This window comes from Cavia porcellus, unplaced genomic scaffold (genome assembly GCF_034190915.1).
Source record: "Cavia porcellus strain 051 isolate PalLab524CR breed Dunkin Hartley unplaced genomic scaffold, mCavPor4.1 scaffold_12, whole genome shotgun sequence".
Lineage (NCBI taxonomy): Eukaryota > Metazoa > Chordata > Mammalia > Rodentia > Caviidae > Cavia > Cavia porcellus.
The window spans coordinates 51012846-51038265 of NW_026947495.1; the positions used below are offsets into that span (position 1 = coordinate 51012846).

The window sequence follows — 25420 nt, forward strand, 5'->3', positions numbered from 1 at the left end:
CTTTAATTTCCTATTAACTTAATCTGGAGCCCTTTATAACTTATACTGTTTTATCATGACTGATCTTAGTTAAATCTGGTTTGTTTGATGGCTATTTGATATCGACAGATTTTATTCAAAACTGTTATGATTGATAGTATCAAGTCTGAGAGTATAGACAACTACACTGAAGATGACAAGATTCACTACAATATCCATTCAGTTTGAATATTACCTGTTTTTGAAGTTTTACATTATCTACAAAGTTGTGTTTTTATTAATATTGTTATGTGTTGCTATATTCAATTATACTATGTCTGATGATATAGACAATTCTATTGAAGATAACGAGACAACACAGTAATCATTGTAGAACTCCTTGTACAGTGGTTTCATGTCTTTTTCATTTCATGAAAAAGAATATGTTTTGTTTTGTTTTGTTTTGTTTTGTTTCTCCCTGTAATATATAAAGGATAGAAATACATGTTAAGACTCACACATGCATAGAACCCATAAACAGCTTACAAGAACTAATCTTATAATGCATGATGAAATGAATAAATACTTTGAAGAAAAAGAGACACTACAGTACCCGGTGCTGATCCCATAGTGTCATGATGTGAAATCCAGCAATACTGTTATCCTTTCTTCAGAATTATTTTAGCCTGCTATGATTTGTTTAATCTCAACATAAATGAAGATATGGATAACTGCATGTATGTTTAAGTGTACAGGATTGATAACCATATTACTAAGTTGTTGTTGGGTAGTTGAACAGAACTGTTTGTAGTCTCACTGTTTGAATCCCCACTTTGTACGTTTCACTTTTGTATCTTGAACAACTATTTGTAAGAGGACACTATATAATCATCAACTAGTGATTTCTTACTGTTTATTTTTTCTTTGAAGTATGTATTATTTTTACCAGTTTTCTGTTTTATTTAGTCTTTCTTTAAATAAAATTTTAAAAAATCAAAAACAAACAGTACAGAACAAATCCAATAAAAATGAAACATTGGAGACATTACAGGACTTCAAAAGAAAATAATAGTCAAACCAGAATGTGTACCATGGTGAATCTTATTGTCTTCAAAGTAATTGCCTATACCCTTAGACTTGATACTATCAAACAAAGCAGAATAGAATAGATTCTGTCAAAACAAGACAGTGAAAGCAATACAGGGCTTCAAATCAAGTTAATAGGAAAACAAAAATGGTTACCATAATATATCCTGCTATCTTTGGAATAGCTCACCATGCCATCAAATCTAATACAAGTAGATAAACTGGGACAGAATAAAACCAAACTAAACAGAACAATGAAAACAATATGGTTTTCAAATCATGATAAAAGATTAACACTGCCTTCCATTTTAGACAATTCCCCCCTTTCACAGGGTGCATTATACATTTTGCATCCCACTAACTCCTTTAGTTTTGAAGAATCCTAAGTGAGTCTGAAACTTTTTACTCCTGAGCAAGATCTCAAGTTGTATCCTTGTACCTACAAGAGCCTCAAGCTTTTCCTTTTTTTTTTTTTTTTTTTTTGTCTTTTTCATTTTTATCGGTACCGGGTATCAAACTCACGACTGCCTGCTTGCAAGGCAGGCGCTTATGCCTCTGAGCTAAATCCGCAGCCCCCAAGGTTTTCTTTATAGCTGAGTGGTTTTCTATTTTATAAAAGTGTTATGGCTTTCTAGCCAATATGCAACTGAAGGACAAGCTACCCCCACTTTTATCTGGTTCCCTGTCACACAGAGCATTGTCTACTTGTCTTTTGACTTTCAGTCTATAAACCCTCTTTCGGGTTAATTGTATTTCTTATATAGAACATATTGGTAGCCATATCTTCTGATCCACTCTGCCTGTGTTTCTTTTTATTGGTGAATTGAGGCCATCTATGTTAGTGATTATAGCAACCTTCTCTGCCTCATCTCTGCCATCTTATTTTTCTGCTGTTAGTTGTCTACTTTTCTTCTTCATTCCACTGCCTGCCCCAATCAGTGAGCAATCTCTGCCATTGTTCCTGAAACCATGTTCTTTTTTCTCTCTCTCTCTAGAATGTCCTTCAGTACTTTTTGTAGGGTTGGATTGGTGGTCATGAACTCCCCCAGTTCCTCTTTGCCATGAAAGTATCTTGTTTCTCCATTAATTTTGAGAGAGTTTTTCAGGATACATCAATATGGGTTGGAGGCTATTTTCTTTCAGGACTTGGAACACTTCACTCCAAGCTCTTCTTGATTTGATGGTTTGTGTCGAGAAGTTTGCCATGATTCTGATGGTTTTTCCTTTATAGGTGACTTGTTTCTTTTTCTGACAGCTTTTAATATTCTGCTCCTGTGTTCAATTTCTGGGATCTTGATTATTATATGTCTGGGTGTAGATCTATTTTGGTTATAGCCGGCTGGAGTTCTGTATGCCTCATATATCTGAATACCATTTCCTTTTCCTATGCTTGGAAAGTTCTTTTTAATTATTTCTGTAAATAGCCTTTGTATTTCATCTGTGTTTACCCCTCTTCTTCACTCAAAGTTTTTATTCTTATGTTCTAGATCCTTTTATCATTTTCTAGCCTTTTTTGTTACTTCCTGATTCCTTCTTATTTTTAACAGATCTTTCCTTTCATAATTGCAAGCTGCAAACCTTTCTTCAAAGTTTCAGAGTCTATCTTTAGTTTCTTTCAAGCAGTTTGCCAGCTTTCAATGAAGGTTTTAATTTCCTGGTAATCTCTTTGAATCTGTTTCATGTATTCTAAATTTTTTTTTATGTTCTACATGGAAGGTTTCCCTCCTTTTTCTATGCTCGTCTATTCTTTCATCTGTGTCTTCTTTAGAGGTGCTTAGCAATTCTTTTATTATGTTTCTCATATCTTCTTTTACCTGTAATAGTATTTATGTTCTAGATTCTTTTGTAGCTTCAAGGAGTGGTTTCTTTATTTTAGGTGCTGTTGCTTCAAAACTGCAGGTGTGCAAATCCAGATCTCATCTGTGCTTACATCTCCTGGACCAGTACTGCTTTGGTGGGAGGCCAGGGACTTCCTTTGGCTTCTTCCTTTTGTCATGTTCCTGGTTTCTTCCAGACAAGTGGGTAGTGGGGTTTCTGGCACTTCCTGTATTGGTTATAATTACTCTGAAGTATGCTGGCTAAGTATTTTTGCTGTTTGTTGCTTTTCCCAGTCTGCTGGTGGCTACTGAAGTGTAAGCAGGAGTGGGACAGGCTGGTCCCTCCCTTCTGAGCTGGTTAACCACAGGGAATCTTCACCATGTTAGTGTGTTCCAGGCAGGCAGAGTTGTTTGGGAATAGCTGTTGGGAAACCTTGGCTGAGGCTATTGGACTGTGCAGAGAGACAGGACTCAGACCAAGAAATTTCTACCAGTCTTCTCCGAGCTAGGAGTGGCTGAAAGAAGCCCACTGCAGTTCTGTGTCCAGGCTTATCTACCCAATTCCAAAATGGCACCTGGCCAATCTCCCACTCCCGTGGGAGAACTAAGTCCCACGCACTCACGGCCGGCCAGTGCAGTTCTCTGGTCTGCTGCTCCCCTCCACCACTGTGTCTTCCTGCCAAGGCCTTCAGGCTTGCTAGCCACCAGCTTCACTGTGTCCATGCATCTCCGGGTTCTGACAGTGCTTCTGGCACGGTGGTTCCGGCTCTGTTGAAAGCACCACCAGCTACCACCTTCTTCTGTTTAAGTTTTTCTTTTCTTTTCCTTTTTTATTATCTCAGTGGACTGCAATTCTCACTTTAGTTTCTTCCTGAGGGGATCCACTTCTTTTCTTTTTGTCTTCTCCAAAATGCTATATTCTAGCATCTGGACTGCTTTCCCCAGAGAGGCTATTTACTCTGCTGCTTACTGTTCTGCAATCTTCCCAGACCTCCCCATACCACTTTTTCACCTCTCATTTTGCCTCACAATTTCTGTTTCTGCTGTGGAGTCTTTCCTATTCTCCCAACTTAATCAGGTTCCTCTGTGATATAATGGTAATGGTATAATGGTAAGTTTCTTTCAGAACACTTACCTTGGTTGGTAATTATGTATGTATCAGAGTAATTATTTTACAAACATTTAACAATTCTTCCTTAATATAATCAAAATAGTTACCTTCTGGTTAGAGACCATGTCTCATTTTTCTGTCATTCTCCAGTGTCTAACATTTACAGGCAGTGAATATGTACTTGTTGAATAAATGAATGAGTAAAATGAAGTATAGATAAATGAGTGGATAAGATATGGGCTCTCTTCTCAGTTTCCAGTATGGCTTTGCTCACTCTGGCACCCCCCACTTGCTCATCTATGAATAAGAGATTTGGCTAGAAGATGTCAGTCCCTTTCAGCTATGCCGTACTAGATTTGAAATGTAAAATCAACCTGTTTTACTTGTTTTGAAGCCACACAAATGTAAAATGTTCCACCTTGTAATTAGAAGAACTGGACAAAAGCATCTTCTGGTATTTTAAATGATTTCCACTGATGCAAGTGTGCTCTACACACTTGATTAGGATTTTGTTTAATGTCTTAATTTTCTAAAACTTATCCTTATGGTTATGCTATAAAAAACAAGCAGCTGGTGAGCCTCTTTACAACTAGATACTGAATAGCTCATACTTTTAAATTATTCTATTTCTTAATAACCATTTAAATAAAACTTCTATTTAACTGAATGGCTGTTTGCAAAACTCACACCACTGGTTCTCTAATCCCATACAATGACTAAAAGATCATTTACTACAATAACATTATAATAATTGTTGAATGTTTTATTGTTTTTTTCATTCCTAAGAAAAATTGCAATCTGTTTTAATGTCAAAGGAAAATTTTAACACTGTGTGCAGTGGAAGTTATTTTTCATTTGAAATTCATTTATTTTATATCTCCACAATCCTTAATATCCAGATGGAACATTTTAAAATGCAGCACATTTATTAACTGTGAATATTAAAATAACTAGATAGCTGTTTAATTGAAAGAAATTTGATATTAATTCAAAAAACAAATATAACCTTGCAATGCTTTGTTTTTAAGTTCAGCAGAAATTGTACTTTCATTACAGTGAATGAATGTCTTGTATCATAATTTTTCCAATTTAAGAATCTGCATATGACTTTCTTTATAGTCATGTTTAAATGAAATTCATAACTATAGCTATTCCTCATTTTTACAAAAGCTTGAATTAAGTGAGACAACGTAACTAAAAACTTTAGTTCATGGTACATAGTCAACAAATACCACCTTCTAGTATAGCATATCTCATTAGTGGTCTTCAAATAAATATTTAGATACATGTTTTCCAAATAAACTCACTCCTGGGACTTCATTTTTGTTGTTTTTGATAAACATAATATGCAGAATGCAGTTCCAGGTTAGGAAAATAATATATATAGTGAAAATACATGTTTATTCTATTTTAATAAAATTGATTGGTTATATTTAGAATGCTTTGGACATTAAGCAGCTCCCTAACTGAACCATTACAATTATAATCATAAATAAACTAGCAATAATATTCATATAGATAAATTAAATCTATATAAGGACAAGAGTTTCAAATTATTTAAGTACTTATTTTTCTTTACATATTAATAATAATATCCTGATCCTTATCAGATTTCCAAAATTACTTAATGTTTTAAATCTCTAATTTACATTATTCAGAAGGTTATACTTTATCTCACATTTCATGTTACTTCCTAGTTAGTCATTTATTTATGTGGGTGCGCAGTAGTTATAGATGCCAGCAATCTATATAGAGAACTTAGCATATGTCTAATAGTGACTCAAAATATCGATAGATCAATTACAAATATGTATTAATTGTATGACTAATTTCCATAATGAAAATAATCCTCAGCACCATCCAAGAATTAGTGGGTTAATGTACAAAGTGCATGTCCAGATGGTCCAGGTGCAGTTATATGGAAATAGGTTTCATGGCCTAGATTGGGAGGATGACTGTTAACCTCATGTTATCTTTATAAATCATCTAATATCTGATGTAGTTGGGACTTAAAAGGGTCATTATGTTGTTATTAGGATGAGCACAGTTAAATTCAGTCTCAGTCTAATGGGAGGGATTTAAATTTCTCTTAAATTCACAACACAGCTGAATGATGTATTTGCTTCAGGGTGTTGCATCAGGTCACATGTTACAGTGAGAATAAAACAAAGTTTCCTTAGAACTGCTAATATGACTTCTCAGGGTTTTTTTGTAATAGAAAGACAATTAGTATAATAATGTGTCTATAATATGTCAGTACATTCTCAGTGTTGATCACTATGCCAATCAGGAGTACAAGCACTCTTTTAATTGGGCACTTTGAAAATACCATTTTGGTCTGGAGACTTAGCTCAGTGGCCTACGCACCTGCCTGGCAAGCATGAGGTTGTGAGTTCAATCCCTGGTACCAAAAAAAAAAAAAAAAAAAAAAAAAAAAAAAAAAAAAAAAAGAAAAGAAAATGCTACTTGTTTTCTGTTACTGCAACATTTTTTTATTGCATGTAAGTATTTTTACTTCTATGTTAACAAGGCAAAAAATTCTATATGGAATATTTCTCTAACCAGGAAGGTAGAAACTATGTTTTATTGTTACCCTATTGTATTTCCAGCAGCTAGGAAGTAGAAGCACAGTAAATATTTGTTAGATTTAAAAATGACCTGATGAATATTGTGTTAGCTTGGTTTTGATAAATATTCCTTGAAGACACACTTGTCCTAATTTTTTCTACACTTCAGTTCATATTATACATTTCTCACATCTATTCCTCTACCTAGATACGACTTCATTTAAATATTTGTCTAAAGTTGGTATTCAGAGCATATGGAGTTTCTAGGTTTTTTTTCTTTTCAGTCCTTACCAAAGTCTACTGAATTAAAATCTCTGGGTAAGGATCCTTGGTGTTTAATTTTTTTACCAAGCTCCTCAAATGATCCTTTTGTAGAAGTTCAAAATCCTATTTATATGAGTTCACCGAATCCACTCTGTTCAATGCACTCTTGTGCCTATCAATGGGAGTTTTTCTTGACTATAAAACTTCTGGTAGTATATAAGTTGGCCTGAACTACATACTTCATGAGAGTAAATTCCACAACTAAGCATTCATAGTAGCTGTCAAAAAAGGAAGGCTAATGGTTTCTTTTCATATTAGCTCCAATTCAGTGATCCTTGTCATTGTCTCCAATGGCTCCACTTTATACCTATTCACTTCACTGATCTTGGAGAAGTAGAGAAAAGACAAGGGGATTTATTCTGCTCCAAATTAAATTTAACTAACATGAAAAAAGTATTTGCATCATTGCTTTTTAATTTTTAGTGTGTGAATTCATGTATAAATCAGTATACAATGTATCTCTGAAGAATTAAACACACTAAACTAGTTACAGTCATTTGGAAAATATTCCATTCGTAATTTGTATTACTAAATTGATTTTTGTGTCTGTTTCCAAATAACATTTTAACATTGAAATATAAACATTTGATTTTGGAAGGATAGTTTTAGTATCTTTAATTTTTAAACTCTAATAGTTTAAAGGAATTAGAAAGGAAATCTGAAAGCATATCTTTCTTCTATATATAACTGATGCTTATTTGGTAACACTTAATTCTTGACAGTGCCCTTAAATTTGATTTAGCATAGTTATTCATACACTGCTTAAACACTCTAATTAACTATGCTTTAATTAGTTTCATTTTCAACTTATTAAAGCAAGGCTGAAAATTATTTCAATTACATATCCAAGAAATTACGCTTCATGAAATGATTCACAGGCAAGTAGTGATTCACTATTCCAATTCTTTCTTAATATTTTGTTTTTCTTTGTAGGACTATTTCTGCCATTTAATTGCCTAATTCTAAAAATCTTAAAGTAAAATGCTAGCATAGAAACATTTTATATTAGCTCTGATATTTATCATAAACAAAATGAGAAAATATGCTCTATTAAGTGTGCATACAAGTGGCTAGCAGGGCTTTTGTTCTTGATTTCACACTTAATTTGGAACTGATGCTGTGAGGCCACTCTGAGAAAATGACTTGATCCCTGAATGTGGCCTCAAGCCCACTGCACCCATTCTCCTGCTGCCTCTGCATCATCTCCAACCATCACATCAGGTCATGTTTCTTTCTGGATTGACTGTCACAGGCGTAAGTGTAGTAAATATTACAGTGGGAGCAACTGTTGTGATAAGATCATAGTATGGCAAAATGTTAAGAGAAAGTCTTATAAGGTATTTCAACGTGTTGGGTTTCACTCAACATTTCTCTCAAAGATAATGCTGTTTAATGCTATTTGTTTAAATGAAGTAAAGAAGTGTTATAATCTATAACTTCTTCTGTTTTAGTTTTATTAGGAATGGAACCCAAGGCATTCATACTGAGATATATCCTCATTTCCTTGCACATTTTTATTTTTAAATTTTGAGGCAGGATCTGTCTAAGTCCCTAAGTTGTCCAGGTTGGGCTCAAATTTATGGTTCTCTTGCTCAGCCTTCCAGAATGTTGGATTATGAGCATGTACGATGACACCCAGCTCCATAATTTTCTAAATTATTTTAATTAGCAAGCACTCTACAAGTATGGTTCTATTAAATCTTCACAGCATCCCTCTGACATATTATGAACCCTACTATGAACACTATTTTACAAATTTGGAAATGGGAATTAGGGTGATAAACTAACTTGACTGATGTACATAAAGGGAATTTTAAATCCAGTTCAGCCTGATTTTAGAGCCTAGGTACTTTGCCATTATTCTAACTTAAATGAAAGAGCAATTGTAATAAAATAAAACATGAATCAAGTACAAAAAAATATGGACAGGAATCAAGCAACACATAAAGGTGTAGAATAATTTTTCCCAAAGCCCAGGATAAGAGAAAATGGTGTATTTTGAGTTTTATCTAAGTAAAGAGGTTTTTAGTAATAAAGCCTTTGTGGCTAGTTGAAGAATGTACTTATCTCTGATTGTAGTTTTCAACAGACATTGTAAAATAGGGAGAAAATGTCCAAATAGGAAGGGGAACTAAGGATAGGGTAAGAAGAAAAGGAAAGAAGGGAAAAGAAAAAAGAGAGAGCAGAAGGAGAAAATGGAAACAAAACTTTCTTAAATAAAGAGGGGGAGAGGGTTTAAGGGAGAGGAGGAGAATGGGCGGGGGGACAACCAGGAAATATTATGTACTGGTACAAATTCCCTATGATAAATGTTATCATTTAATGTATCTAAAATGTTCCAATAGAATTAATTTTAAAAAGTAGAAGTGGCTTTCAACTGTAATCTCTACAAATAATACTGAACAACACATGAAAGGAATTTCCAGGCTTTAAAAATGCACCACTTGTATGTTATAATGTTGTTGTTATGCTACTTTAATGAGGTTTACTTTATTGTGATAACTGAAGGTTGCAAAGGTCATGGTACAGAATCAACATCATAAGAACATGAATGGCAAAAACCATTTTGGTGACTGAATATAAAAGCCAATCGTCTATTTTTAAAACTGCTCATTTTCCCTTGGCAACTCATTCTCCTCTAACCTGCCTTTAAACTGTGGTATGGCTCTTCGCTCCTGTTACTTGGGAACTGCGCTCTAGAAAGAGCCACTCTCCTAGGTTATTTGATGCTCCTAGGTGTCTATTAGGTACCCTGAGCTGACTCATTCCCTGCTACCACTGTCATTCTTATCCCCCACTGGGTTTCTTCTTGGCACACCGGACCTGTCTGCTATACTTCCTTTCAAAATCTTTACTTACATCTGTCACAGCCACTTCAACGTCACTATGTTAAAAAAAAAAAAAAAAAAAAGCCATACTGCTCCTCCATTTTTCTTCACATAAATGGCACTATCTACTGCCATGCAGTTCTTCAATTCAAATGTTTTGCAGTAATCTTTGATCTCTGATATCTTTCTTCCCTTACTCTCTTTGTCTAAAACCTAAGCCTTGGCAACTCTATCTACTAAATCTCTGTCTACTGTCTGCTTTTCTCTATTTGTACTATATTCCCCAAATCAAGCCATGTCACACATTAGTAGATGCTTCTTTGTTCCCTCTGTAATTTCATTGCTGGTATTTCATTGTGGTTTTTGATTTGTATTTTCCTGATAATTAAACTGAGCATCATTCATGTGCTTATTATTATTATTCATGTGCTTATTATATCATTTGTGTATTTGCTTTGATTAAATGTGCAATCTTCAACTACCATTTTTTTAAACTGTGTTATTTAATTTTCTACTTGGGTTGTAAGATTTCTTTATATATTCTGGACTGAAGTCCCTTATCAGATATATGACTTGCAAATTTTTTTTCTCTTTTTCTGGGTAGTCTTTTCACTTTTTTGATGTTGTCCTTGGCAACATAAAAGTGTTAAATTTTGAGGAAGTCCAATTTATGTATTTTGTCTTTTGTTGCTTGTGCTTTGGTCATAGTTAAGAAATCATTGCCTGATCCAAAGAACTGAAGATTTATCCCTAGGTTTTTAGAGTATTACCTTGTGTTTAACCCTTTGATCTATTTTGAGTTAAATTTATGCATGGTGTTTGAGGAAGATGTCCAGCATTCATTTACCCAAGTATAAGCAGTCATCCTAGCACCACTTGTTAAGATTTTCTCCATGAAATTACTATATAATTTTTATAAAAAATCCATTAATCATTAGTATAAGGTTTATCTCTCGTATCTCAATTCTATTGCATTAATCAATAGACCAGTGCTATGTCTTCCTGATTATGTGGCTTTCCAGTAAGTTAAAAAGTTTTTTCAGGTTTATTTACTTTTTCAAGATTGTTTAGCCATTCTGGATCTCTTGCATTTTATTACTAATTTGAAGATTAGCTTGTAAAAAATTTGAAATTTCATTCGAGGTAAATAAATTCAGGAAATATTGTCATCATTAAAAAATAGGTTTGGAGAATATTTTCCAATTTATTTAGATCTTATTTTAATTATTCATTGCTAATGTAGGAAAATATGATTGCTTTCTATATTAACCTTGTATTCTGTAAGTGTATGTTAATTCATCTATTAGTTCGGATATTTTTTAATGCATTCTTTAGGGTTTTCTATAAACAAGATTTGTTATTTATAAATTGTGAATTTTATTTCTTTCCTTTTTTTTTTTTTTGTCTTTGTTTTTGGTATTGGAGATTGAATATCCGACCCTGTCTTAGCAGGCAGTTGCTTATGCCTCTGAGCTAAATCTCTGGCCCATTTATTTCTTCTTTTTCAATCTGAATATCGTTTTGTTTTGTTTTGTTTTGGTTTGGTTTGGTTTTTGTTTTGTTTTGTTTTGGGGATTGAACTCACGAACTTGCATTTGTTAGGCAGGTGCTTATGCTGCTGAACTAAATCCCTGGCAATCAATCTGAATGTACTTTTTTATTAATGCCTAATTATCTTTTCTGAACACATGAATAATGTACTCAATAGAAGAGGCTAGGGGACACACTGTTCTGTTCCTGATCTTACGGGAAAAATGCTAAATTTTTCACCATTAAATTAGTTGTTACATGTGATTTTTTCTTTTTTTAGATGCTTTTTTTTTATCAGGTTGAAGAACTTTCTATCATTTTTAGTGTGCTGAGCATCTTTATCGTGAAAGGATGCTGAAATTTGTTAAATTTTTTCTGTATCTGTTTTAACAATCAGTACATTTTTAGCCCGTTTTTTGATTGATCAGTTTTATTATAATAATGTTTGAAATGTGGAATCATCCTTATATCTTAGGAAAAACCTCACTTGGTGCTGTCCTGAATTTAGCTTGCAATTACATTGTTTAGGATTCTTTCATTTATATTTATAAAAGATATTGATCTATAGGCTTTTAAAAATTATGTTTCTACCTGGCTTTAGAATCAGAGTAACACTGATCTATAGAAAGAGATAGAAAATGTTCTATCTTTTGAAAAAATTTATGAAAGATTGGTAATAATTCTTTCTCTTTCTTTGGCAACAACTCTTTAAATGTTTGGTAGAGTTTATTTTAAAAAGCCATCTGGACTTACTAATTTCTTTGTGGGAAGTTTTAAAATGATTATCCATCTTTTAAAATGTTATAGTTGTATTGGATTTTCTATTTAAGTAAGTTTTGATAATTAATATTCTCTAGAAATTTATGTTTCATCTAAGATTTTGATTTTTTGACATAACAGATGTTTTGACTTGTTGCTTTAAAGAGTACTAAACATCACTTTTTCCTGAGTATAAAATCATATTGTGTATAAACATTCAATTTAGATACTAAACAGTATTTTTCTTTTTATTCTTAATAGGTATAAAGGATAATAACAATTACATTATTCTACTTTGCTGCATTCAATCAATTCTCAAGGAAATAAGAAATGAAAAAATAACTCTCTTGCTCTGAATATATTGGGAAATATATAAGATGCTGATTAGTATCTGACTAATTGTTCTATAAAAAATTCATCTCGCTCACTTTTCTTTCTTTCTTTCTTTCTTTCTTTTTTTTTTTTTTTGTATTGGGGATCGAACTCACAACCACATACCTGCAAGTCAGGTGTTTATGCTGCCGAGCTAAATCCCTGGCTCAATTTTTGTTTACTATGTTGTTTTATTTTAATGCTCACCTGACTTCTCTATGACTTTTACAAACTTTTAGACTTGATTCTGCATTCCTAATTTGAGCTCTCCAAAAGGCTTCTATGACTAGATGTTTATATAGAAGTTGTAACACCATTTGTTTTGGAAATCTGAGACAAGTAAACACCTCAACATTTTGGGAATTATCCAGACACTGGGATTTGTGAAAAAATAATTCAAATTTGGAAAATCTCAAAAAGAGTTTGCCAAGATCCATCTTCTGTGATGTTAATTTCAGAGTGCCATTTAGAGAAATACAGTGTAGAAACTTGATTTATTTACACTTAAAACTCTTTGCGTCCTTGGACTTTAGGAGATTTTCCCCTCAGATTTTTAAACTTCTCTAAATTCTACCAAGAGAACAGTGAATAAGTAAGCTTAAAACTCTTACTATGATTGAGGGAGTCTGCTTCACGGTTCTGAAGGTTAATACACACTGAGAAAATTTCAGATTTTAAAAGCATATTTATATTTCCTTTTAAAATTGTTGCACTTTATGTGTCTTGTTTTACCAAAAGGGATTGGTTATATTACACCAATAATAGTTAAATAATGATGATTATAATAACAACTATGGATTTTTGCCTAAAATATAGACATCTAAGTATTTTTTCATAGAAAATATTAATCTTTGTTCTATTGAAATAATGTCAGGTATCTTCTGAAATATATCATAAAAGGCATTACTTAACTAAGTGAGAAACCACTACCCATTTCATGTGTACATTGTGTACATGTATACATATATATGTGTACGTAGTTATTAATATATATGTATATATAATTTTGCTAGCTTATTTGTTTCAATAATTTTGACTCCACAGTTCTATCAGTCTCTCTTTGGCTTCTAGAATTTCTTCCTGCTTCAAAGGATTTGTTTCCCTCCAGACCAATGCTTTCTTCCCCAGCTGTTTTATTTTTCTAGTCCTTAAGGTTCATGTTCAATCACCATCCCTTCGTTGAGCATCCTGGTTACAGACTGAATTGCATCCCTCTCACCAACATCGTAGGCTGGAGCCCTAACCCTTCACGTAACTATATTTGGAAGCAAAGTCTTTAAGGAGTTAGTTAAATGAGTTCATAAACCTAGGACCCTAATCCCATAGAACCACTGTCCTTAGAGAAGAGATGACACTAGAGATAAACATAGATGCATAAAGTGTAGCCTGAGGACACAGGTGTGTGCAGCCCAAGGAGAGAAAACTCTGGAATTAAAAATCAGTTGAAATCTTGATTTTGAGTTTCTACCATACAGCACTGACAAAAATATATATTCCTGTCATTCAAGTCACCTATGGTAGAGTACTGTGCCAATAGAAAACTTGGTACGGATGAATAAACCCCTGCTGTAATAAATACCTAAACATTTAAAAAGAAGCCTGAAATCTAACATTTTAGGTGAAATATGAATTTTTAAAACTATAAACCAGTACTAATATGTATACTGAAAAACTCAGGCCAAAGTCAGTCAATCAATCAATCAAAATAAAACAGAAGGAAAGAGTGTAAAAGTAGGCAAGAAGGTTTCAGGGAGGTCTGCACCGGCCTCGCTGGTTTGTAGCGGCTCACTTGTCACTGAGGACACAGAGGCACTCCCAGAACGTGAGATGCCACCAACTCCTTCACTCTGCACAATGCTCCCTCCATCCTCCACTTCCATCCTTCCTTCAACTGTCTCAGGCATCTGTCTTTTTCCTAAGAGCACCACATATCAGTGTCTGCAGTATCTGCTGGATTTGGTCCAAACAGGGAATAGACTCAGGAATAAAGATTTCCTACTCTCAGAATTAGGGAAACATTATCTTTAATTTTAAAGAGAAAAAAATAGCAATAAAATAGAGTTTCAAAATATTAGGAGAGTTACAATAATTAATACATTGCATAGTTATCTTGATAGTGTTCAGAGTACAAGATATAGGCATATCTTGTCCAAACAAATTATCACACTTTTCTTTTCAATTAAGTAAGGGAAACTAGCATTTTAAAAACTGAAATACAGCAAACAGAAGGATTTACTCACCTTCTCTGAATGTACATGCACATGTATATTAGGGTATTGAACACAATAGACGTCTACTACTACTATTCATTAGGTAACTATAACTTGTTAAACAGTTTAGAAGAAGATAGTAGCTAATATTGATTGAATGTTTGCTCATCGCCATCAGATAGTGCCTTCTACAAACTTCCAGAAATTCAGAGACTGTAAATTAAGAACCAAGAAAAAGTATGTGGAATTTACATGAAATATTCTGGAGCTTCTGAAAAATTTCAATTCCAGTTTTTTTATTTGGTCACTGGTGTAAATCTCTTGAAGCAAAAAGGTCTGTGTGTTCTCCTTAGTGTTCAACACACATCAAGAGACTCTGGAGAGATTAATTTTGCTTTTGGCCTGGTTGCATCCTTCCATAGAAAGAGGGGTGATGCTTAGGAAGAAGAACCTCAAAAATAAAATGAAGGGAGGTAAGAGAATAAAGAGAATCAATTGCAAGCAGGGTAGGCTGAAGCCAAGGTGGACGCCTGAGATAAAGGGGTAGAAGCTTATCTGTGTTATCTATTTTGCCAAAAATAAAATGGTACACTTCGGTACTTTTAAAAATTTGTTCCTTATGTGTTTTATTATGTAAATGAGCTAAAAGGATCTTTTTCATTCCATACCACACATTCCCATCTATTCCTGAGGTCCAATCTAATTCCTCCAAAGCTTTTCTAATCCTGATCCTGGTTCTCTGGGGACCCTTCACAGAAAAGCTCTTCTCTCTTTTCTTTCTGTCAGAACTACATAAAATGACAGAAGTCCTAATCTGGTAACCATCGATCTTTGAGTGTACAATGTCCCCCCTCATCGTTAGGGGGGAATCTAGACTGCTGAGCCTTTGAAACCCAGCCGCTGGTACCATAATGGGTACGTGGTTATTGGGACTCAGTGTGTTACTATACTTCAATGAATGGAAGTTTCTTAAATATGCCTTCAAGTTGCTGCAGACTGTCCTTAAATTGGCACACAAGCCCTTAGCTGAGAAAATAAGGGCACCTCAGGCAAATGTGAGGTAATGAAGTGTGAGAAAAGCCTAAATAGGAACTTACTGGCTTCCAGTTCTCTGCTTCTGTTTTTCTTTCCTAACTCATTTTTCTGCCTTGCCATCCAAAATCCTGCATTCACCCTGCACTGGGCAAATGTGAGAGTAAGGACTGAACCTCTCATCCAAGCTAGACTGCTTGAGATGCAGGATGAGTTCAGCAGGGAGGGACCATTATGGCCAACATAAGGTTGGCTGCAGTGCTAAGGCCAGAAAAAAGAGAATTTCCCCCCCCCCCCCAGCTCTGCTCAGGAAGGTAGGGGAGTGGCTAGTCCCATTCACAAGCTATTTAGACATTTAAAGAAGTTCTCCAGAAAATTTGGAATAAAAAGAGAGTGACATCATAGACTAAATACATAGTTCTCAGTTTATTCGTGATTTTTCTATTTTTGAATGAGTACTAAAATTTTGTGTTGCCTAATTTGATTATTTTACCCTGTGAGGAAATGACTTTGAGAATTATCCTGTCAGTTGAAAACAGCAAACTATGTTATAAAAGATATAGGATCTTTATACAATACATGATATGATCAAGATATACAGTGAATGTTTAAATTTTTTAAATATTATAATAAGAAACAGTATCATTATTAATCCTTAAACACCCCAACCTACATTAAATTCATCCCATCATTCTTGACCCTTTCTAAAGCAGTTCTGGGTGTCATTTTCCATGTCTTTATGAAGTGTGATAAAAAGTATAGTGAATACTACTGCTGAGTGCCATCTAATAGAAAGGCAGGCTTATAAAAACATTACGGTTTGTCTGTAATCACAGGATCTGCACTGTGTGACATCTGGCTCTTTAAACTCAAACTGAGCATGAAACATGAATGTTTAGCATCAATCAGGATATTGAGGCCGCCATGACAGGGCAACTAAACAGAACTTTCAGAACTTCAGAAAGTGGCAAAATGATGGGATAAAGGTGCCAGAAGCAAGAGGGGAGCATTTTGAGGGAAAGTAATGGCAATTGTCTTTTACTATAATAAATTTTTGCCATATTTTCAACCCCACATTGTATAGTATATACATATTTATGACATCCTATACACATGTGAGCACTGGAATAGTATCATATGTGAAAGACTGGTATCATATGTGATTACATATGTCTACATGTATGCATACTTATATAGTATTTTAATGGGTAAATTGGTGTACTTAGAAAGCACAGTTCAGATTCTCAAGTGTAGAACAACATTCCATATGGACATGAAGGCAAACTCCCACTAAGATCTACACTTTGCTCTAAGAACACTTATTTCTCAGGGTGCACAGGATAAATTTTTCATCTTGCTACCTTTCATTAAAGTAAGAAGTCAAGATCAGAGACCTCAGAAATCCTGTATAAAAAAAAAGTGAAAACTGGAAGACTGTCATTAAAGCTAGGGGAGTAATTTTTAGTGGATTAATATTTAAAGGGTCAACTGCCAGTACAGAGGAAATGTAGCCCCAAGACTGTTGAGATACAAGACTGGTTAAAAAGAATTTTAAATGAATTTTTTTAAAAACATATGGACACACAATACACATATCTCAGTAGCTTGAGAACAATCTTGTGCTATCAGGGAGTAAGAACTCAGACTGAAAATTAAACTGCAGATACAAGAACAGTGCTTTTGTCTTGCTAATGTATATCCACTTTCTATTTCTATAAAAATCTCATAAGCATTTTGAATTTTTCAAGGTTTTTGTGTTTAATTTTTTTAAAGCAACACATCATGCAGACCTCATACATTCTTTGGTGGAAAGTCTTCTCTTGACCATCTTTATAACAGTTATCTTTTTATCAAAGATATCTTCCACATTGGTTGCCATAAACTTTACTATACATTGGTACATACTTTTCCCTTTTCCTAGACCTTAAGGCACAAGATATTGTTTCAGAAGATTTTCTCTTTATAAACATTTTCATAGAAGGGAACAATTTCCTTAATACTGCAATATTATCTATAGAATGAGTCTTAATTAAGACCAGCCTCAATATCAATCCTTAATGTCTTCCAGTTTTTAGCAAAGTGAGATAAAATTAATGCCTGAATTTTATAAAAAAAAACATTGATCACTTAATCTTCTATTTGCTGAAATGCATCTAGAACAAGGATTTCATTTTTTTTATAAAGGATTCCTGAGATCTCTGATCTTGACTTCTTCCTTAAATTTTAGAAGGATGATTTAGGAGAAAAAGAAAAAGAAAAAGCACTTCTAGCTTATTTAAACTTTTTATTCTTACTCATTTTTACTTTCCAAAGGCACATCTAATAATGAAAAACAATTCTAGTTTAAAATATTGTGTGTAAAACTTTAAATTCTATGTCATACGTTGTATTTATCATATAAGTTTGGATGCAGCATAGTTCCTAGGCTTTTCTACTGTTGAAAAAACACTAAATTCCTTTCCACCCTTCATTTCAATCTTTCAGTTTTTCTGGTCTTGTGCAATAACATATCTGTGGGCTTATATGTCTTTTTACAAATAACTTCCTTCTTTGCAAAGCGCTTAGGAAATGTTCAACAACTTGTGATCACATGTTAGTGCATTTTCCAAGCTATTTCAGGCAGATTGAACAAATTAGATAAATTTCTTACCTCTGGAAGGATTTAAGACAATGCACACCATCAATAAAGCCAGTAGAGCAGAAGTAGTGATTCCAAATACAATCTTTAACCATGTCTATATAAAATAAAGAAAATTAGGCATTTTATAGTTGCTGCTAAACAGTAGAAATGGCAAGTTTTGGTTATTCTTAACTCCTAGTTCTCCTTCCCACAAACCTTTTAATTGTCTTTCACTGATCTGGTAATAATCGCTGGATTTCTTCCAGCCCTGCCAAGATAAATGTTTCTACAGTATATTTAGAACCATTTCTCCATCCTGACCCACTCCAGGAAGTAAGAATTCAGTACAAAGCCTTCGCCTTCTAACAATAGAAAACTTTGTCACGTTCAATCCAGCCAACTTTCATTCTCTGGTAATACCTGAGGCTCTATTTACTAACCTTCATTTTTCCAGATGTTTGGGAAGTTAGCTAATTCTTCCTGCAGAGCGTGGCTCACTGGATCTGCGAAAACCGTTGAAGGAAGTCTGTCTTCATTGGAAGCTGAAGTCAGGACAAGTTTTTTTCTTTTCACGGACTTTTGAATACCGTGCCAAATTTCAAAAGATTTCTGTAAAATTAGAAACAGATTTTGGGGGCGTGCTTGGCCTTGAAATGAACTATGAGTAGTTCAAGGGAAGTTTTATAGCCTTCTCATCCTTGTAAATTCTACACCAACATCTGTTTACATTGACATACAAAGTTGTTTTTTTTTTTTTTTTTACAGTTAGGTTTATGTTTCATTTTCTTCTAGAAATCACTCATGGATCACTTTGGTAAGTCATTAAGTTTTGTATAACCTTTCTGTTTACAACTGACAGATGAATTTAAAATAATAAAACTTCCTGATATACACATTATACATGTATATAAATTTTAGCAGAGATAGAACATTGAACTCACATACAGTTTTGTGAGTACACCATGTAACTGCACTTTTCTTTCTCATGAGAGATTCTGAGGTACTGCAGACAGAAATGTTTTTCTTTCAGCACAATTTCTTTGTCCATATAGCACCATATGCACTTTCAGTAAATACAGAAGTTTAAAAATTCAACTGTCTAAATCCATGGCTGCTTTACTTTAAAAGAAATAAAATGCCATCTGGTGGAATTTAGTATGGGTTAGGTGTGTTTGCACAGGCTAGAAGGATGGAAAGATCAGTAAGAATAATTTACCAGCAGACCTTTGGGAGAATGGAAATGGCTCTGCAACAGTGATATTTCTGCTTTCCTCTCAGAATATCTTCTCAGAAAGATGAACATTTACTGACTACAAAGACTTTTTAAAAATTTTAAAAAGCATCTGAATATGTACAAATTCATTTTTGGTAAAATCTGCTTGATTCCAAAACAATCGGTCAACTTGACAGATCAGTAAAACGGTTGACTGGATTAAAAAAAAAAATGTGTACCAGTTTCTTAGAATACTCTTCTGGTTCAATGTAATTCACTTGGACAGCTTCTCTGATTCCTCGTGAACACAGCTGTTAATTCAGTGTGTCTTTAGTTTTTCTGTTATTTTTTTTTCTTCTTTGGAAGTTTATAATCTCAATGTGACTAAAGCAAACTTTATGGTGAGCTCTCGTGGACTATCCATGAAAGTTAATAAAGAAATCGTGCTGAAATCTCTTGCTAGTTTGCTTTAGTCAATTGGACTGGCTAACATGGGGAGCTTTTTCCAGCACAAATCAGGACAGCGGTTTAAGAATTTCCTTTCCAACATTCTCCAGACATCCCTCCCTAAATCCCAGCCTTATGAAAATTCTGTTGATAAAATGAGTCATTAAACACTTACTGGCAGAGAAATGTATCCACATCCACAGCAGCTCCTGGATAAGCCCCTCTCCTTTGCAGGTGGTGGGGCTCCTTTATAATCTGAAGCAATCATTAAGCTTAATGTACAAAGAAAGTGATACTCTTGTAGAAATCTCCATGTGATTATGAAGATAAAATCAAGATAGAAATGACCAACCAAGTCCCATGTAAACTGCTCCTATGTTTCAGTCTGATTACCTTTTTTGGAATGTTCAATGTTCTCAGAAGTTCTGTCCTAGCTTGCCAGAGCTCCAGTGTCCACAAGTACATTTTAATGAGTGATTTCCAATCTGGAGAGAAACTGACTGCAATATGTGATTCTGGAGAGAAACTGACTGTAATGATTTATTAGGGTATAATTAAAGTGCATGCTATTAGCTTTGGTAATTAAAAATGCATTGACGTGTAACTGGCCTGAATACCATTTAGGATTCTATAGCTGAATGTGGGCGTCCACAAGAGACTGGTTAGACAGGCTTTATGGAGAAACTGGGGTACTTTAAGAATGATGCCTTTAAATCAATACTATTAATAAGGTTGGAAACTACAGGGACAAAACATGTTTATTTATTTATTTTTGGAAGTTTGGGTGACTCAAACTAACTTCTGGAAAACTTCTTGCTGATTTAAACTGTTTTAGGAAAAGCAACACCAAATAGAGAAAGACATCTGGTCATGAGCTCTTCCATCTGATTTCATGGGTTAAGGATGCATTGTTTACAATGGCTCATACTCATACACCCTTTCTTTTGAGATAATGAGTGTGTGTCCTAGATTAGATCCACAAAAGAACACAAAAATTTAGATATTTTCAAATAGCTTCACATCTCTTTTTTATTTTGAAGAGAATACAGACAAATGAAATAAAAAAATAGAGTCAAAACAAAACAGTGAAAGTAGTACAGGACTTCAAAACAAGATAAAAGGAAATCAATAATGGCTACCATAATGCTTCTTGTTATCTTCAAAATATTTTTATGTCTTTATTGATTTTTCTCCTTTTAGAGTCAAAATGAAAATGCTTTTGCTAAGCTTTTTTTCTTCAATGGAAATTGGCTCCTATTCTTTAGTTAACATCCAATAGACATTTTTGTTGGGAAAACAAAAGTAAAACAAACAATTTGTGTCCTCAACTACATACATTCTTGCATAAGCATGGTAGGTAATTTCTAACATATTTCCTTTTATTAGTTTCCTTTTATTAGTTTCCTCCTCTCTGAGAGTGAGCCTGAGGCTAGGTGAGCCTGAGTAGTTGGAAATTTTTGCACGCAATGGAATAAGGGACAGAAAACACATGTAACACACTTGTGTGATAATACAAGGGTAGTCATTGTCATATTCCAACTTTTCTTAAAAGCAACTCCAATCTATTCAAATGCTTTAAAAACCAGAAAGATAACTGTGGCCTGTAAAATTTTAAGGGCAATAATTACTATATGCAGATTTGACAACTGAAGTATTTTCAGAAAGAAAACTTATGAGGCTTAATTGGGAATATGAAGACATTTTGATAAGAAAATTCAGTAAGTTACCTAAAATATTAAATCCTTACATTTTGAAGATAGCTTAGTAGAACAGTTTACTAATAGCCATTGTATGTTGGCCAAAAGTAATTTTGATACATGTTTTCCTATGAAGCACAGTACTAGAATTTATATGTTCCTAGAGTGTAAAGGTAAAACCATGCTGAGCGCATTATTGAAAATATCATTTTTTAATTTTGACATATGTAGTAAACAATGAAGGATATTGTCTTTGCCACTTTCCCATCACTGGGCACAATACCTGACACTCACAGTTTAAAGGAAGGGCGGTTTATTTTGGCTCATGCTTTCAGTCCATGGGTGGCAAGGTCCAAAGGAGAAAGGATGTGGCAGATGAAAAGCTACCCAAGTCATAATGGCGAAGAAGCAGAAAGTGGGTTGGGGCTGAGGAGGGAGATGTGCCATTCTAGGTGATACCATCAGTGACCTGCTTCTTCCATCAACTACCCCATATGATCACATTCAGATTTGAATGCCTCAATGAATTAATTCATTGATGAGTATAGTAATATGACCCAATCACATTCTAAAAATCCCACCTCTGAATACACAAGCATTTGGGGAAACATTCTAGATTTAATCCTTAATAAATACATTTATTAACCAAGAGCTGTAACAAATTTTTATAGAAAAAGGTATCAATAAGGACTATGAAGATACAACTAGAGCAAAGCCTTGATGTATATTCTCTAAAGTTGTACTTTGTTCCAAAACACTCAGACACTCTGGATAGCCTTTGCATTTGTTTCTTCAGATTCAGAAACATTTTTTTTCACTGTTATGTATAAAAATGCTTTATTGCATTATTTCATTTAACTTGTATCTAAATTCATTATACTCACTAGAAAACAGAACCCAAACAAATTAGAAACTGGCCCAAAATTCTAATAGGACCCATGAATAACATTATATTTCTTCTTTGTAATACTTCCTAAAGTTGATTCTATAATAATAAACACTTTTTTAAAAGTTTAAATGACATCTCATTGTTATTTTAATGAGAGACACCTTAAAAGTGTTATGGTTGAGTCATCAGAATTAAAATATGTATAATTCTCACATCCTCATTGTACATTATTTATATATATCTCAAAAGAATACAGTCTTACTCTACAAAAACTGTGTCCAAAATGTTAAATTGGTTGCAGTTTTGTTAGGATGGCGCCTAACAATTAGAGAAATATTTATAAAGTCCCTAGATTTAAGAGGTCTTACTTCAAGAAATTGTTTAAATTAAGAGACTTACCAACATATCTATCATCAGAAGATTTCCAAGATCTAAACTAGAGAAAGTCCTGAGGTTTTTAGAGATCTTAATGATTATCAAATAGTTACAGATCTAGAAGGAGTTTAATAACATGTCACAATGAGAAATGATACAGTTTTAGCTACAAGATATTGAACTTTAGGCCTTTGCACTGAGCTACATCCTCAGCCATTAGAACAAACAAACAAAAAAGCATTTTTTGGAGACATGCTCTTTTTCAGCTAAACTACTTTTTGAGTTTGATCTAATTTCAAAAACCAGCATTGTTATATAGGTTATGAAGTAATGAGCCTCTCTGTTTGTTCTTAGTGCCTAATATCTCAATAAAAACCATAATAGATGTCAGCACTCCATATTCTGTCATAATTAGAACATATTATTCTTGAAACAAAAAGAGTTAACTATCAAAGTTGGATTAAAAAATGAACAGAGAAATAACATATTACTTTGAGCACTGTGACACAGTCTTACATGTAAATCAGAGCTTCAATGTAATTTAAAACTGGAAACATTACATCTAATAATTAGTTAATTAATAGTAAGATTAGTTAAATAGTATACATTGAAGGTATAAATACCCCCCTTACTTTGATATAACTTTTTAAGCTATGCTATTTCACTGTTTTCACTAGCATTTCATATTAAAGAGCATTGCTACTCATCATTAACGTTTATTGAACATTTTCTTTGAGCCTAATGTTTTTCTCATCACTTTTAGAGTACTATCTTATTTCACCCTCAGAACATTTATACTTTTATTTTTCTTGTTGTATAGATGAGAACATAGATGCACAGAAAATGAAGTAACATTCCAAATTCACACAGCTTATTGGAGGAAAAGATGGTGCATCAACTCAGGTAGTATTACTTTATAATGCAATTTTCTTGATTTACATTTAGGGTTGTGACAGAAGGGTATTTATGGGCACAGTGATAAGGACATATAACCATGCTAGAATTAGGAGGAGATGCAGAGAGAAATTTGATGAGCTGATAAACCAGTCTTCCTGATTAATCCAGAATTAGGTAGCCTGCTGTAACTTAGCAATGGAGTGGGACATAAAAGAGACTTGTATCAGAAGACAGCAAGTTTATTAAGATTTCAGTCCTAGGTGCAGACAAAGCCCAAGGTGTGATTACAGAGCTGGCAGCTGAAGGAGAGGGAGGAAATCAAGGTTCTTATCATTAAAGTGCAGTGAGGGTGGGCATCATGCGGGATGAGGATGTGAGAGCACAATGCACCGGAAATTTCGGCAGCACGTAGGGCAAAGGAGAAATATTCTGACTCACATTTCAAATTCTTTACAAAAGTTAGAGATGAGGTTCAAGATAGGAAACTGAACTTGGACACTGGTCTTTTTGTCTTCTGAATCTCCATTAAACTGACACTAAGGGAAGAAAGGAACGTATACAAACAACAAAGAACAAAATGGATAAAAGTGAAGAGTTCCCTGGGGTACTCATAGGGACTAATTTACCTGGCAGAAGGGTGGAGTGGCTTCAGATGTGGTACCATGTTTACCAGTAAAGTTATAAGAAAGAAATGAAGATGAAGAGAACAGATGCCCATCTACTGACTTTTATATCTGGGTGCAGTACAACCTGCAGCTGAGTTTCATCCTCCGTAAAAACAGCCAAATGAAAATAAAAAAGTTAAAAAGCAGATTTAATTTTAAGAGATACTAAGCTGTTACTAAAAAGTCCATGCACTAGTCAGTCTGACCCTCCAGATTAATGACTTCCTCATCTTTTATGCATAAGCCAACCAGACACAAAAGAAGGTATTTTCATTCTTATTTCTAAATATGCCCCCAAAATAAGAATTAGTAGGCAAAATTAATAACTTTTAAAGGAATAAAAACCTAAAATATGAAGCAAAATATTTAAATAAACTAAGATAAACGAATGTTTTAAAAAAACCTACGCACAGAAAACAGAAAAAGTGATCATGAGGTATTTCTATAAAATAGACTTTTAGATTTTTCCCTTGGTTTTTTATGAGTACAGGTGTGCAGTCCATGGCGACTGCATGTGTGAGGGCCGTTTGTATATGTGCATACACACCCTCATTCTTCTTTCCCCTTTCTTACCTCTCTGCTCCCTCCGATTTTTGCTCCTCTTCCCATTTGCAAAAGTTCTATTTCCATTTGTTCTTCAAGCCTTTTTTATCCTTTTTTCCCTGTTTCCATTCCTCTTCCCCCTAACTTCCATTTCCTTTGCTGTTTGCAAAAGATCTTTCTATATCCCATTATCTTTTGCTTTGCTCTATGCTTATATTTTGGGTTTCTCATACAACAGAAACCATAAGATTTTTAAACTCGTGGGTCTGATTTTATTTCACTTAACATTATGGTCTCAAGGCACAGCTATTTACTTTCAAATACCTCAAGTTTGTCACTCTATGTCAGAGTGGTACTACATTGTGTGTAAATAACAAATTTTATCCATTCATTTGTTGAAGTTGAGCATACAGACTCTTCAAAATTTGGCTATTAAAAATTGTGCTACTACAAACAGATATGCCTGTGTCACCCTAATGT

At 33.9% G+C, this 25420-nt stretch overlaps 1 protein-coding gene across 2 annotated transcripts in view; it reads right to left on the reverse strand.

Moving 5' to 3' along the window:
• Nucleotides 1–18870, reverse strand: part of Fap (fibroblast activation protein alpha) — a 77223-nt gene extending 58353 nt beyond the window's left edge. The window contains exons 1-2 of one of the 2 annotated variants that reach the window (XR_010050817.1): nt 18655–18870; nt 18245–18329 (exon numbers count right to left, since the gene is read on the reverse strand). Coding sequence is in view for 1 of the 2 variants with exons in the window: in XM_063259166.1 (XP_063115236.1) it covers nt 18245–18329; nt 18655–18660 (91 nt within the window). In the remaining variant the exon portion in view is untranslated. The remainder of the gene's footprint in view (nt 1–18244; nt 18330–18654) is intronic. The other variant, XM_063259166.1, reaches the window with a different exon arrangement.
• Nucleotides 18871–25420: the final 6550 nt, after the last annotated feature.